This window comes from Chrysoperla carnea, chromosome 1, assembly GCF_905475395.1.
Source record: "Chrysoperla carnea chromosome 1, inChrCarn1.1, whole genome shotgun sequence".
In the NCBI taxonomy this organism is placed as follows: domain Eukaryota; kingdom Metazoa; phylum Arthropoda; class Insecta; order Neuroptera; family Chrysopidae; genus Chrysoperla; species Chrysoperla carnea.
This window is the reverse complement of record NC_058337.1, coordinates 1215134-1231638: the sequence shown is the minus strand read 5'-3', so window position 1 is coordinate 1231638 and position 16505 is coordinate 1215134. Positions and strand designations below refer to the sequence as shown.

General features: G+C 31.8%; 1 protein-coding gene across 10 annotated transcripts in view; it reads right to left on the bottom strand.

Annotated features, from left to right (window-relative positions):
• The window catches only part of LOC123290457 (uncharacterized protein YFR016C), a 95338-nt gene extending 80342 nt beyond the window's left edge, over positions 1–14996 (bottom strand). For 2 of the 10 annotated variants that reach the window (XM_044870650.1, XM_044870651.1), the window contains exon 1: positions 14661–14995. In XM_044870650.1, the coding sequence (XP_044726585.1) occupies positions 14661–14771 (111 nt within the window). In that variant the 5' untranslated portion in view covers positions 14772–14995. Of the gene's footprint in view, positions 1–14660 lie in introns of all 10 variants that reach the window. The other 8 variants (XM_044870655.1, XM_044870653.1, XM_044870654.1 and 5 more) reach the window with 6 other exon arrangements.
• Positions 14997–16505: the final 1509 nt, after the last annotated feature.

Sequence of the window (16505 nt, the reverse complement as noted above, 5' to 3'; positions counted from 1 at the left end):
AGTGCTTTACGAGATTTATGTCGGGTATTTGGACAACAGCTAGTAGGATATACAATGTACCTTTATAGTATATATCTACATCTACCTATAATATTAAAAGTAAACTGCAAATAGGTCACATATAAACAAACATATTAAAAATATAACAGAATTTAACACAAACCTTCTAAAAATACATGTATAGTCGAAATCGCTTATAATGACATTGAACGGATCAGCATTTATGGTCGGTATAAGCGATATATGCATTTTTATATTGAAGTGAAAGTATGTATACTTGCGATACTTGCAATAAATATAATTTTTTTTTAATTTATTTATTTTTATATAAATTTTTATAAATTATAGCTCATGTGTTATTCTGATGTATAAGATATATTATTTTCAAATTTCTAATTTAAAGTGTTCATTTATCGATTACCAGTAATTTAATGATTTGATCAAAAGAGATTGATTGTACTTCTATCAAAATAAATATCGAAAATTTGATGAATTTGCTTTTTATTGGCTTAAAATAATAACTTTTAATAAAGTGATTTATTCATTTGCTACAGATATTTTGCAATCATATATATATTTTTGCATAGGTAATTAAAAATTAAAATTATATTTTTATATGCCAGGAGCCAAGCCCAAACCTAACAAATAATGTTCGTATGTTAGCCTCTTGTGGTAGCCAGTGTAAAATACTTTACACTGCTCGTAACTTTATGAATTACACTATCTTTTAGTTTTAAGTTTCATGATTCAAAAAAATTAAAAATGTTTTTTCAAGGATTCCACGTGAGTGACTGTTATAAGTAATTATTTTTTACTTTTTAGTAATGTTTGTAATTTAAATCTAAAAAACGTATATAGCTCAAATATGGTGGCAGCGATAGGAAAATTCGGTCATTATGTTATTCGTATTCTTCTCAGCCAACCCTTTTATTTGATACCCATTTCATGGGAGCAGATAATTCATCCATCATGTTGGATTTAGAATTACGCCACTTCGCTATTCATGCAATGTCATCAAAACTAAACGAGCAGGCAAAATTTCCACTAAATCAAAAGATGATGCTGCTTTAAAATTCAAAACCCGAACAAAGAAATTCATAGAAAAGTAAGCAAAATAAAAACTTGTAAAAAATTATCTTGATTGTATCTCAGTTCGTAGAGGTAGAATCAAAATTCCAAATGTGGCAGACTTGCTGGCTCTTGGTGTATTATGAGTTTTAAATTTATAATGTAAAATTAATCTAAGAATAATTTATTTATCTCGCATAAATTAATTTTACATAATCTATTCAAATTCATCATTTATAAATAATATTATTTCATTTGTGCAATCATAAATAATATCGTTTCCAAAATTTTATGCAATTTCTTGTAAATATTTTATTTTAATGACTTTATTTTTTTGGTATCTTTTTTAAGTACTGTTTTTTCTTGATTTCAGGCCAAATTATTTAAGACATACTTACGTTACAGTTTAAGTCATTTTGAATGGGACAATGAAAACTAAAAGTAGCGTCAAAATTTATCATAAAATGAAATCCAATAATTACAAAAAATTATTCAATTACATAAATATAAATTACTAGCAATAACCCATTCGCTTCGTTGGATCTCATTTAAACTAGCTTATCGCCCTATCTATAGCATCGAAATTATATGTTAATTTTTATTATAAAAACAAAATATTTTGATTTTAAAATCGAAATCATCCAGCAAATCGGGCTGGTAACTGCTAAGATCTTTCTGATCATCCCTGTCACTGCCCAGCTCTTGCCATGAGAAGATGGACTTACTTGTGCCAACCTCTATTTGACGACCTCTCCGACGTAAAGTCCATCAACGTTAAAGTTCTCCTGCTGTTCTTAAATAGCTCTTAATGGTTCATGGAGTAGTGGCTGGGGATGGGCCAACCCTTTTTCGGTATCACAACGGACCCTTTGGTCTAAATGTATCCCACCTCAGGACAGACACTCTAACCTAACCTTACCTATAACCTTTACCTCCTTTACTCACTTCATCCCATCCATTTCACTTATCCTCCCTACCTTCACTCCATAACACTCGAAATAAGGATAGGGTTATTTTGTTTTACACAAGTAAAAATATGTGTACAGTTTTTAATTTTTTTTTTAAATGTAAAATAATTTAATTTTTGTTGTTTAACTAGGTTGTTCTCAGATGTAAGACGTACTTTATCTCTGCCTAATTTTGTTTAAAAATATGTCAAATATTCGATTTTAATCATTTGAAAATTAATGACTTTTCATACAATGTGCGAGCGGCTGTCGTTACGGTCATACATCAAACATTCTAACGTTCGTCAGTCATTAAAATTTCTATGAATAGATTAACCTAAAAAAAAAAACACTGTAATTTTTTACAAGGTAGTTTAATTAAACAATGACCTCTTTACAGTCCATGTTTTTAAAGTTGTATGTAAGAAATTTCACTTGACCTTTTTTTTTCCTGATAAAATTGCATGCCAAATTTTTTTAAACATTATTGAATTTACATCCAAAGTTTTATCGTTTTATGAATAATAAATAACATTATTCTGTACTTTGGCAGTAACGTTTATAGTTGAATATTGTTACCATACCAGTTCGAATAATCAGTAAATATAAAAAAACCGGTCAAGTATGAGTTCGACTCTCACATGAAGGGTTCCGTAGATACTATCATATATACAAGCTGTAACACAATGTACTTTTTAAACAAGATCCATACTAATATTATAAATGCGAAAGTAACTCTGTCTGTCTGGCTGTCTGTCTGTTACTCTTTCACGCCTAAACGGCTGGACGGATTTTGATGAAATTTGGTATGGTGATAGATGATAACTTAGAAATGGTCATAGGCTATAAATAATCACGCCATCGTTCTTAAGGGGTAGGCAGTAGGCAGATAACTAAATTGAGTTAGTGATTTTTAGTCGTTTTTGTTGGTACTTTTGCTCTTTCACGTCTAAACGGCTGAACAGATTTTGATAAAATTTAGTAAGGTAATAGATGGTTACCTAAAAACGGATATAAGATCAAAATGATCACGTCATCGCACTTAGGGGGTAGGAAGTAGGCAGAAAACTGAATTGAGTTAGTGATTTTTTTATGGTTTTTGCTGGGAGTTTTGCTTTATCATGCCTAAACGGCTGAACGGATTTTGATGAAATTTAGTTAGGTGATAGATAGTAACCTAGAAAAGGATATGGAATATGGGGGGAGGGGTGAAAGTGGGAATGTTGCCCAGCAAAGCGGGTAGTTCACAGCTAGTACTATGTATACTATATTTCGGAATTTGCCATCTTGCTATTTAACTATTACGGTTTAGGAAATACAGTTCATCTGTCCAGACAGATGAAAAGACAGTAGAGTCTTAGTAATATGGTTCCGTGACCGAGGGGTAACTACACGGTAAGAAATGCATGGTGTTTACTACAATGCTGGTATGGTATAAAGATAAATACTTTGGAATATATGTTAGCTTACATAGTATTCAATAAAGCTATCCACCAGAAGTATTGTGCGTATCGTCAGCCAGTATGAACCTTACACCCAAACAGCATTGACTCGTACGCCATAACTATTGCTAATGTTACTATTCTTTCAATTGTTAAAACAGTTTGACGTTCACAAAGATACTGACATAAATCAATATTGATTCAAATTTGGGTGGAGATTGTAGAGAAATGTGTTAAGTTTTCAAATCAAGACAGTCTTGAATGAACTCTTAATGTAGGATTCCGTTACCGAAGGAGAACTACACGATAAGAAGTGTATGGCGTTTACTACAATGCTGGTATGGTATAGCGATAGCTGTAGTATCCTAGATACTATCATATCCGCTGCTTGCTACTTAATGTTCGCTTTTTAATCTCCGAACTAAAAATAAAGGGGTGTTATAAGTTTGACCGCTATGTGTGTGTGTATGCCTGTCTGTGGCATCGTAGCGCCTAAACGGTTGAACCGATTTTAATGTTTTTGGATTCATTTGAAAGGTAATTTAACGGAGAGTGTTCTTAGCTATGTTTCAAGTGCGAGTTTAGGGTTCCGCGCCCAAAAATAAAAACTATTCGACGATATTCAATATGCTTTAAGGAAAAACGTAATGGAGTGTTCTTATATACGTTTCAAATTTAGGATTCTGTACCCGAAAAATTAGTTTGTGTTTAAATTTGTTTATTATAATATTACACTTTTAACTAGTGTAAAAAGTGTATACACTATTAGGTACAAAAAGAACATACTTAGTTTTATATTGATAATGCATTGCACAGTGACCTTCAAATAAAATAAAATTAAATAAAAAAGTCTGTTATAGTTTGCTTGACATTCTTTTATAATTTAATATATTTTTCATTTTCAAATAAATATAACTATTTTTATTTTTAAATGTTATGGTCAATTTGATCAACTTTCATTAAACATATCTACTCTTTTTATATTTATTATCTTATATATTATTTCTTTCGTCTGTTTGTTCCTGTCCATTCGAGATCTTTCTTATTCCTTCATCAAATTCCATTATTTAACTCTAATATTTTAGCTTATCGTGCTGGCTAATAACCGCATTAAAATTGTATAGCAAATATTTGGTAAATATAATTTTGTTTATCTACGCCCGTAAGATAAGAAGTATTTTTATCACTCAGTATGCGAGAGAAAAATAGTTCATTACCTCCCTAGTGCGTCCTTAAAAATGTAAAATTGGCAGGACATAGTCGGTGTGGTACTGAAGTCGTGTGAGTGCTATCCCTGTAGTCCGTCGACTATAACTGCCCAGAGGAGGAAAAACATTAAAAAAGGTCTTGTTAGCCTTCATAGATTATTCTTCGAACATGTACTGCGGCTTATGCCGTTCATTAACTCCTTAGATAAATGATATTTATCCACTTTTAAGATTCTGTTTATTCAGTTTTTTTGTTACCATTAAAAAACGGCTCAACTTATTCTGCTGTAAACTCTTTCAGTTCTTAAATACGCGGTTACACGTCGAATAAGCCCAGTGTTAATGCCATAACTGTTTCAAGAAATAATCGAGGCGAAAGAATCCGAGCAAACATATGCACATACGTACAAACACACACAGGCATCAGCCTTGAAATCGCGGAGATATGTAAAACTGTAGATTTTCAAAATCGGCCCCATTACATTAATTTCTTCAGGGAAGTTAAAAACGATATAATGATCTGAGAGGAGAAAGTGAAAATCCACATCTGAGAGAAAATCGTGAAAATGAGGCACATCTTAAATAAATTTTTTCATTTAAAACCATTTTATCGAACATTAACAAACAAAAATTCAACAAGATATGCAATAATAAGTAAGATATATTACTCAAAGGAAAGGTAAAGGTAGATAAAAATATTCCGCAGAGTAAAGTAAACATGATCAAAGAAAATCATTTCAAAGAATAATAAATATGATGAAGAAGATATCCTAACCTAGCATAAAAATGTAAACACATTTTTATAGATAATAATAATAAAATAAAATTTATTTGAATAAAATGGATAAAATATAAAATGGTAGTGTTTGAACTGAACTGAACTGATACGTTATGAGTTGAGTTGATGTTGATTAATAAAAAAATGGTGATTGCATGAATACAGAATAAACTATAAAGCATCTTTTTTATTTGCACATTAACCTAGTCAGAGTCACTGGTGTAGTGATTTACTCATATATGTAATACTCCTATATTGCCAGCAGCGCACATTGTAATATTTATACCAAATTTCCGGACAAAAGTCTGAAAACTCAACTCTTTTGCTTTGCATTAAAAATTGTTTTTTAGTGTAGTTAGATAACCAGTCCATCACAAACAGATCACTTGATTTACCTTAACCTCGCCCCCTGTCTATTTTGTAAGCCGCTATATCTATTTACTATCAATTTACCGTGTCATTCAGTTTACGTTTACTGTGTTTGTTAGAGCAATTAAGTAAGGATTTTTTTTATGTTGAAGACGAAGATTTATGCTTTATTTATTAGTATTTAATAAATATAATACTCATCTGTGCAGCTGAGCGAGAAATACGAGTGAAAACATCACGGTGCAGACGATACGACCGTGACTATTTTGAGCATGTGTCACTTTATGGCGCGATAGTAAGTTACCAATAGTGAATGAAGGCACGTACAAAGTAGTTTTGCTCTGCCTCGCTTGTTTTCACAAGTCTGAGAAACATAGGACGCTGGCAATAAAGGAGTATTACATATATGGATTTACTAGTAAAAGTAAATATTATGTTTTTATATGGATATGGTCTTATACCATACCATATTCTATGTCTTTACGTTTTACATAACGTAGCTAAAATATACTTAAGCATTAAGCATTCAAGGACAAATTTTTAATCACAAAAACTTTTATCTCTTTGCAAATTTGTATCTCTGAGAACAAACATCAAATTTGGAACCGCAATAAAAGTTAGCTCTCTTGAGTTTGTGTATTTTTCTTGAAAATAAGATATTAAAAATTCCCGTATGATCTTTTTAGATCAAGATATTCGCTTTCCAAGAAAATTTCCATTTCTGGATTTAAAATCTTGTATCTTTTAAAATAATCATCGCATTGAAACTTTCCTCATACGATTCGAAAACATAAACTGCCTTTTTTAAGGGCCTTGCATATTATTTTGTCAAAAATTGTATCTGTCTTTTACTTTAGTGTATTGATTTTTCAATCAACATATCTATTTAAGTAAGAATATTAATTTTTTTTACCCTTCCGATTAGATTATCAAAGTAATTTGTACAGTTTTCTTACCTGAAACAAAAAGAAAGGAAAATTAATTAGTGGTTTGAGTAATAAAATTACTTAAAATATTATTTTCACGTTATGAGAATTTTGGATGAATATATTTTTTAAAGTCTTTCAGAAATTATGAGAATTTCTCTCATCACGAAAGTAAAGGTGTAAGCAAAAACAAAAACTATTTCGGGCCTGTTCGTGTATTTTCTTTGGTTTAATATAAGTCATACTCAAAAACATGTGATAGAAATATGGTGAAATAAGTTAAAATAAATTTAATTATTGCGATTATTCCTCTGCTTTAATATTTTCACTCTCAAACATCACTCAATAATCAAATTATTATGTAGAGGTTATGATTTACAATAATATCGAACACGCAAAATATTTGAAAAATGTACAAAATTCGTGGGTAAATCTCGGTTGACGGGTTAAATCATATGAATGTACTTCAGAACCCCTTACTTAATACGTACATCAACAACATGCAGTCTTAACAGAATATTTAATATTATTTTTAGTATGTTATGTTGGTTGTGGATGTTGATGTGATCTCGTTAAACTGGTTGAACATATTTTAAGTAAGATGAGAGTAGACGTAGAAACAAGAATGTGATGTTCAAGTAAAAACAATGTGTGTTAACTTACTAACACCAAGCTTACTTTATTATTATTATTACACTTCCTTAAACAGCAACAATAACCTACTTTTTTTTTATTCATTTCATTGTTATTGGCGATTTTTAAAACATTCATCACAATGTCGGGATTGTTTCAAAGAACTTTCCAACTTACTCTAGAAAGCTAAGCTAAATTTTCCTGTCAAAAAAGACTAACTAAAAAAAGGAAACACTTTAAGAACAGCAGAAGTGCTTTGACTTCAGATCGAAGCGGTCATTAAAGAATTGGTGACTCAAGTGAGTCTTTCACCTCATGGGAAGAGCTGGACAGAAAAGATGAGATATCGTTTCTTTAACCTTCTCTTAGCTCCTACAATAGCTGGGGCTAAAATCGAGGTGCATTTGTAGCCCCAGTAGTTTAGTGTGCGTGCTGCCTAGCCAGTGTCCTATAATAGCCACAACGATTGTAGGGGATCTCTGAAGATGAAGCGAAGATATAAGATCTTCGGAACGCCTATGATTGTACTCAAAACCGAATTTGTCTTGTAGTACCTCCCTCTATCTAAGATGGATTTTTCTTAGAATTTTTTTTTTCAGAAGCTGTTCATTCATTTGTTCCGCTAGATAATTTAAGGACGTACAGTAGTCTTTTGCTATCTTTGAGGTTAGATAGATCGAGTTGAGGGATTTAAGAACTGCTTGATTGTCGGTGAGGTGGCGTAGCTCGCCTTAGAGGGGCCCTGTATCAAAGTTGGTTAGGGGGCCCCATTGAGCTGCGGGGGCCCCCTTCGGTTTTAAAATAAGTTATTTTACAATAGGGTCATAATTAGATATAAATCTCTCCAAAATGTAATTTTACTATTGATTTCACTTTGCAATAAAATATCGATGGTATTTTCTTGTAACCAAATATTATAAGGTAGGGATGCATTAATATGCTGCTGTAAGTTTACATGGTTAAATATACATTGTGTAAATTGTTAGTCTGGGGGCCTCTGTAGCCCGGGGGCCCCGTATCATTGATACGGCTGATACGGCGGTAGTTACGCCCCTGGCTAATGTTACTGCACATGAGAGTGTTCAGTTTTATATATTTGCATACCTCTTAAAGTGATCCGCCAGTCGGAATTATAACCGTAACCAATATAGAAAGAAATGAGAACTGCTTAATCGACCGTCTTTATAATTTGTTGTAAAACCCCTTTAAAGACAATAATTTGACAATAAAAACCTTCAAGACATTGCTAATTTTAAATTATAAAGAATTTTAATATGATTAAAACCATCTGTTTGATTTCCAATTAAACTATAAATACATAAAAATAAAAATAAGTATTATTATTAAATTATTTTCAGATACCTATAAATTTATGATTTACAATTTACATATTTTCATGCAATTTATCTGCTGTTCTGTTAACAATAAATTTTTATAGCTATTATAATAATAACAATATTAGTAATATCTATAATTCACATAGATAACTAAGGCAGGATATCTAAATATAACAAGTGCCACTAAAATATTTAAAATTCTTTATCAATCATTTTTAATATTTAGTTAAGGTAGTACGAAACTGGGAACCACCATGGCTCCCACTCAAGAAAAGCTAGCGAGGATGCCATACTAAGAAGGTCTTAACAGATTAGGAGATAACCTGAAAAACCAACAATTAAAGGCATGGACCAGCTACGAGGGAGGGCGAATCGCCAAAAGCCTGTTGGGTGAAGGAAACTCGCTCGGTAACAGAGCCGAGGAGATCTTGAAACTAAACAAAGTTGATATTAGAGTCATCGTAGAGTTACTCACAGGGCATCATAACCTGAACAAGTTCCAACATCAGATTGGAAAAAAACAATCTCCCGCGTATGACAGATGCAGAGAAAATTCAGAAGAAACATCGATCCACTTCCAGAAGAAACAGCAGCGAAGGAAATGGTTTGGTCCGGCCATAGTCGAACCAGAAGAAAAGCGTAGCGGGGATAGAGTACAAGGGTCTATTTGGCTAGGTGCTCTGAACCATTGCTTCGAGGCCCGATGCTCGAGCATGGCCCGCTAACCTCCATACCCATACCCCATACCCATAAGGTAGTACGAGCGCCAGGCAAGTTTAGACTTATCACGACATCTTTAAAATTATACATACGATTGACTTCATATTTAGCATAATTACACTAATTTTACGATGTAGATGATCATCAGAACGAATTTACCTAAGGTATTCCACTCCTATACTCTGGAGTGATTTCTTGAAACGTTTCCTTCATCTTCTATTAACATTCCTATCGAACTTTCTCAATTTGTGGACATCCTATATATTCAATGTCAAAAGTGAAAAACTGCCAATATTTTTGAAAGCATAGATTTTTATAAAGAATAACTTTTTTTCGTAAACTTTAAAATAAAAAAGTTTTCCATATGTGTATAGCCAACTTAACTTGACACCCTATATAATAGTAATTTCTTATTTCAAAAACTTCTAATAAAGTATAAATGCATTATTATTTTGAATAGAATATGTTTCAAGGTTACCAATATTATTAACTATAACTACTTTTATTACAAGACTAGAGTATTACCCACCCGCTTCGCTGGGTTTAAAAGTAAAGATTGATTAAGATTGCTCTCGCTAATCTCTTTTCTATAACACTCGAAATAATGGTAAGGATTGTTTTACACAGCTAAAATATATGTATGGTTTTCTATTTTTTTTAATGTATAATAGTAATTATTCATTGAGTATATCAGAAAAGATGGCCGTGAAATATTTTATATTGACTACTTTTACAGAAATCTGTAATTTATGGTAATGTCAAACATTTTTATTTATTAATATATCATTATAAATTATATCTGATGTGTTATTCTGGAGTATGAGCTATATTGCTGTACAGTTTCATTAAAAACCATTCGCTAATTTTAGCATGAAAACGTAACAAACAAACATGCTTACTTTCGCATTTATAGTATATAGAAATATCCATTTTTATTAATTTCATACATAAAATATACAAAAATAATCACATATAGGTATTTGGATCCATTCGTGTAGTTTAGTTTGGTGTAAACGTATCTAACATCCATAATTAAGTTACAAGCACGTTCAAATTTGTGGTAATCTTTAAGAAATAATCTTTTGCACATATGGTTATTATGAACAAATTATTATTTTAAAAAAATATTTCTATAAATAAAAATGAATTAAATTTGTTGTTATGGAATGTTGGCATAAAAATATAAGTGTACCAAAAATTCAAAATATTTTCTTGTTATCTCTAATATGAGTTGTTCTACAAACTTAGACTGGGCCATAATATACCTTGTGCGGTAAACCGAAAGATTTCTACTCAGTCGAGAGATGACAAGCAAAGAACCCGAGCACGTGATCGCTCACTCCTCAAGGAACTAGCCAAAACTAATCAGGTCACACACGGTCAAGTCTACTCGCCTTCGCACCTTCGCACATAGAATGAATTGAATTTTAATGGTTCTCCGTTCGTCTACCCAGGGCACTACATCTGCATGCCTGAAGCGGTTGGAACTCACGCTCTGGTAAGGCTAGGTTAGGTTATAGTGGCTGAGAAGAACAGCAGGAAAGCTTTGACGTCGACGGACTTTATGTCGGACAGATCGTCAAAGAGAGGCTGGCTCAAGTACGTCCATCTCTTCATGACAAGAGCTGAGCAGTGAGAGAGAAGATGAGACTTTGTCTCCTCCTCGTCATCACTGTGACAGCTGCTGCAGTAGTCGTGATACACTGCCAGATCCAGGCGTTCAGCATATCTGCCGCCCACCCAGCGCCTACGTTTGTACTCAGACCATATCTGTCTTGTAGTACCACAAGTGCGTTCCGAGCAACTTGCAGTTCACAAATGGAACTCCCGGATATTTATTGATGCTTGTGTCCACGCTCTGGTTTATCTGCACAAATTTTCTGTAAACCTCGCAGGTTTTCATGTTGAAAAATTCAGTCAATTATAAAGAATACAACGTCTTTTAGTCTGCGTTCAGCGAAACAGTTTTAGCTTTAAGGCCATTTAAAATGAAATCTCTCTAAGACTGTCTGTTTCCATTGACTTCAAAGTTAGGACCAGTTTTAAATGAATTATTTTTTCTGTCCACCCAGATAGAAAACTATCTGTGTGTCAAATTTCATCCCGATTTGTTCAACCATTTCAACATGGACCTCAAACAATCCTGCAGCCAGGATAGTGTCTTTGTATATTGAGTCTCAATTTGACCGAAAGAAAGAAAAAATTCGATCACTCAAATTCGCATTAACTAACTTAACTTGCATGCCAGTTTTGCACAAAAATATCAATCTCAAAATGTATCAGTTTGGTTTAGCAAATCAATTTGTTGGCTCTATTCAGTATATTGATATATTAAACGGTTCAGTAAATAGTTTGAACCGGAATGGAAACATAGTTGAGTGATTTTTTCGAACAAACATAATAAAAATTTAAAAGGTAAGTAAATACAACCTTCAATAAATTTTAAAACACTTTTTGTAGGTAGGTACTGCTTGCTATCGTAACAGTTAAAAGCAAACATAAATAAATTAGATGATAAAAATCTTGTAAAATGAGTTGAATGAGTTCACTCAGTGTATACGGTGCACGGTGCACAGAGCACGGTATTTGTTATAAATTAGGGGGTGTGAGCTCACACGGGTGCACTTAATGTTTATTATAAAATTTGATCTACTTTTTAGAATTCTATTCTATTCTATTCTATTCTATTGTACTGTACTTACTAACTAACACATCTATAAAAACATAATACACAGAGTTTATAAAATAATGAAGGGAGAAACGTCTTATCAATCAATTTATTGAAATGAATGGTCACTGTAATAAATCTTGAAAATCTAGGGTATTAAAGGCTTATTATATTTTGTGAAAAATTCATATCGATTCTCTGTAAGGTCGCCCTATTAGCTCAGTTGGTTAAGGCATAGCCAATTCTGTCCGTGGTATGCTTAGGATAGCGAGTTCGATTCCCGCCGTCGCAATTAAATTAATTTAATAAATAGTTGTGATGGGCTGGTGTAGTCCATGGTATATGCATGAAGGAGGTGCACTCAACCTCTGAAATAAATGGAGCTGATAAATGAAGTTATTAGCGGAAAGGTGGTAAAACACATATATGGTATCACAAAGGTTCTCTATAGCCTAAGTGTGTCCTTCTTGGACAGCCAATATAACCTAAACTGACCTCTGTAAGGTTTGATAAATTTGAATTGATAAATAAAATTTTAAACTTTTGGTATTTTTTTAATTTTTTTGGTATCAAAATACATTGTCTTAATGTCCGATCAACCTTAATCATCGCACAAGTAATATTTTTATAAAAGTAACAAAGTGTTAAGAACCTCCTAGTAATTTTCTAAATTCTCTGTTTTAAACAGAACATTTTACACACGATATTCTAATAATTTTTCTACTTCAAAACTAAACAGCATCCACGTTGGACATACACACAGACAGACAGACAGACAGACACATAAACAGACAGACTTGACGTATATAAATTTAGTTTCGTTGTGTTAGGTTTGTAATAGTAATCGTTCGTACTCGTACTATAAAGTAAGTTAGCCGGCCGGCCGGTAAAACCAACGTCTCTAAAGTAAACAACATCTTATATATTATTACTTTACCAAGTTATTTTCTGTCCTATCCTTATCTTCTTTATTCCTTTATCAAATTCTATGATTCATCCTTCATTTTCAAGATTATTTTATGTCTAGGATTGACGAAAAATATTGACAAAATATACTGCATGTTCTCCTAATATTAATTTCAAAACTTTTGATTTTTTTCACTAGTTTTCTACGAAATTTTTTGTTTGTTATTTTTCGCCACGGGTTACGGTAGCTACGGGAGCGGAATGTGGCACGGTTCGAGCTAGTTTAACACATTATAGTTTATAGTAAAGTCCATTAACGAAGTAACTCTGAATAGATCGACTAAGACTACTAAAACTGACTGACTCAGGTGGGATGAAGGTAAAAATAATTTAATAATAAATATATGTTTTGTATCTATGGATTTTAATGTAAAAATAGCTACCTAAAGGTCACCTGTACATTCAACGACGGACGACGGACGTTCAATTCAATCGTAGTTAACTATTTATTATTTAAAACGTAGAGAAAGTGCAAAAATTATTATTACTGACTGCATTTCAAATCTTTCATAACATTATTTACATTTTTAGTTTTAAAATGGAAAATTTATTACCTTTTTTATTTTTTATTTTTTTTTTTAAATCACGTCATTTCTTATTTTAAGTGCCACAATTACCTAATAAAAGTTCTGAATTATAAACATGCTATAAATTCCATTATATAAGTTAAAATAATAAAACAATTGACTGAGTTAACTGTTGAAATGCCATGTAGAGGCAGTGTGGATTTACGTAATCGTTTGTTATTTTTTACCTTATGTAAGTAAAAAGAGATAGTCACTCTTTAATAACCACACAGAACTGATATTCTCATATAATACATACTATATAATTTAGGAATAATTTGCACTCTCAAGGGCAAACAGTAATTTTTACGAAAACATTTTTCAAGCAAAAATTGTTAATTTTTTTATAAGAAACATTTTTTACACTTAAACTTTGTTCTATCGCTGACAATTTACAAGATGAGTCCTACGGACCCAAGATTTAGTTGACCTATGTTCCTCATTTACGAACTCGACCTTACTTTTAACGCCTTGAGCATGCTATATTTCAGCTTGATATCATTGTTCATTTTTGAATTATCGTGTCGACAGGCAGACGGACAGACAACCGAAAGTGGACTAATTACCACCAATAATGTTTACGCCACCGAAAACGTATTTTTTGTCGCTTTGTGTTCCTTCTATTGAACGACTGTGTGTTGCCTCATTGGAATTGCGCCTTTACTCTTTCACGCAAAAACTACCGAACGAATTTGGATGAAATTGGGCACAGAGCTAGATTATGGTCTGGAATAGTACATTTTATCCCGGTAAAATGTATTGTTCCCGTGGGGTAAATCGTTCTAATAGAGCAAAGAATCGACATGATTTTTTGCATAGGTAGTGATAGTTTAAGGATCAGAAAGAGTCATAGGCTAATTCTTCTCCCGGAAAAATGCACGGTTCTTATGGAATACAGGAATCGTGTTTTTAAAGGGTTTTTCTCAAGAAGGCTTGATTAATTTACACAGTAACGATGAAAACCCAAGGGTTAAGTATCGTGGAGAGCAGCTATTATTACTTATGTACAGGGTATAAAAATGGCACAATTACCTGTAATTCAGTGTCAGTTTCCTCATCGTCAACATTTTGAGTCCATCCAAACGTGTCATACAACGTTTTCGCCAAATATGGTAAAACAAACATGGTTATCAATAAAATCATCGAACAACACTTTTTATAAAAACACTTCTAACACTCTCTCACCACTTCGAAACTTTTCGTAATATAAAAGTGTCCACAGTCCGTTCGTTCGTCCCACTGATATAGAACAACTACTAAATTCTACTTTTTTTTTATGAGCATTGTTTATTTATTATTTTATTTTATTTATTTCTAAATTGAATTGATAAGAAAACAATCGAATTAGTGGCTTGGGTTGCACTAATAGTGATTCTTAAAGCAAGCAGCTCACATGTGCACAAAATGTACTTACTTTTACTGTTCGTAATAATTACAATTGAAATGTTTTTTTTTTTTAAAGGATAATAAAATTTAGCGAGTTAGCTGGAAAATCTATTTTCAAACAAATACAAATAAAATTTAATCTTATCTAATTTATTTATTTATTTTTTAAAGTTAAGTTTTAGTTAGTATTAAGGTAGTTTGCGAAAAAATTCACTTTTCTTAAGGTTTCTTGAAATGAAAAATATGATATCCCTATCCCTATATATTATAAATGTAAAAGTAAGCATGTTTGTTTGTTTGTTACGCTTTCATGCTAGAACTAGCGAATGGCTTTTAATGAAATTGTACAGCAATATAGCTCAAACATCAGAATAACACATGAGATATAATTTTTAAAGTTACATTTAAAAAAAAATTAAAAATGAAAAATAAATTTATAATTTGATATTACCATAAATTACAAGTTTCTGTAAAAATAGTCAATATAAACTATTTCACGGCCATCTTTTCTGATAAATAATTACTATTATACATTTAAAAAAATAGAAAACTATATGTATATATATGCGGTTGGGTATCATTTTCTAGTATGAAATAAAATAATAAACAATTTAACATACGATTATGACGAGTAAACTACCTTAGTTAAGTATTTAAATTGATTTCATTGGATTACGATTTCAATATTTCATTAATCGTGAGTTATAAGGATTACTCAAAAGTAAAAGACTGATTGTAATTAAATAAATGTAGGTTACTGTAAAAAATATGTTGGAAAAATAAAGGAAAGCTTATTTTTATCAGAACGTTAGATTTTAAATAAAAACAAGTGAAAACAAACAATTGACTGAGTTAACTGTTGAAATATCATGCATAGTCAGTGTTGATTTCTTTCTCACATTACACATATAAACATGTGACACATACATAACTGATAATCAAGTATAGTACATATTATAAAATTTCCGCCTAATTGACGCCCTCACGGGTAAACAGTGATGTTTACGAAAAAATGTTTCAAACAAAAGTTGTTTAATTTTTTATAAGGAACATTTTTTACATTTAAACTTTTGTTTTATCTCTAACAGTTTACAAGATGGGTCCTACGGGCCCAAGACCCAATTGACCTCTGATGCTCATTTACGAACTTGACCTCACTTTTTACGTCCTGAGTACGTTGTAAAAATTTCAGCTCTGTATCTTTTCGTTTTTGAGTTATCGTGTCCACAGACGGGCGGACGGACGGACGGACAGCCGGAAATGGACTAATTAGGTGATTTTATGAACACCTATGACAAAATTTTTTTCCTAGCATCATTATTTTTAAGCGTTACAAACTTGGGACTAAACTTAATATACTATGTATATTTCATATATGCATGGTATAATAAACTATTTAGAAATGCATTAAGACGTCGAATGCGTCACTTAAGTAATGACTAACTTAAAATTTCATTAATTCTTGAAATAAAACCAACTACAAAATTACGC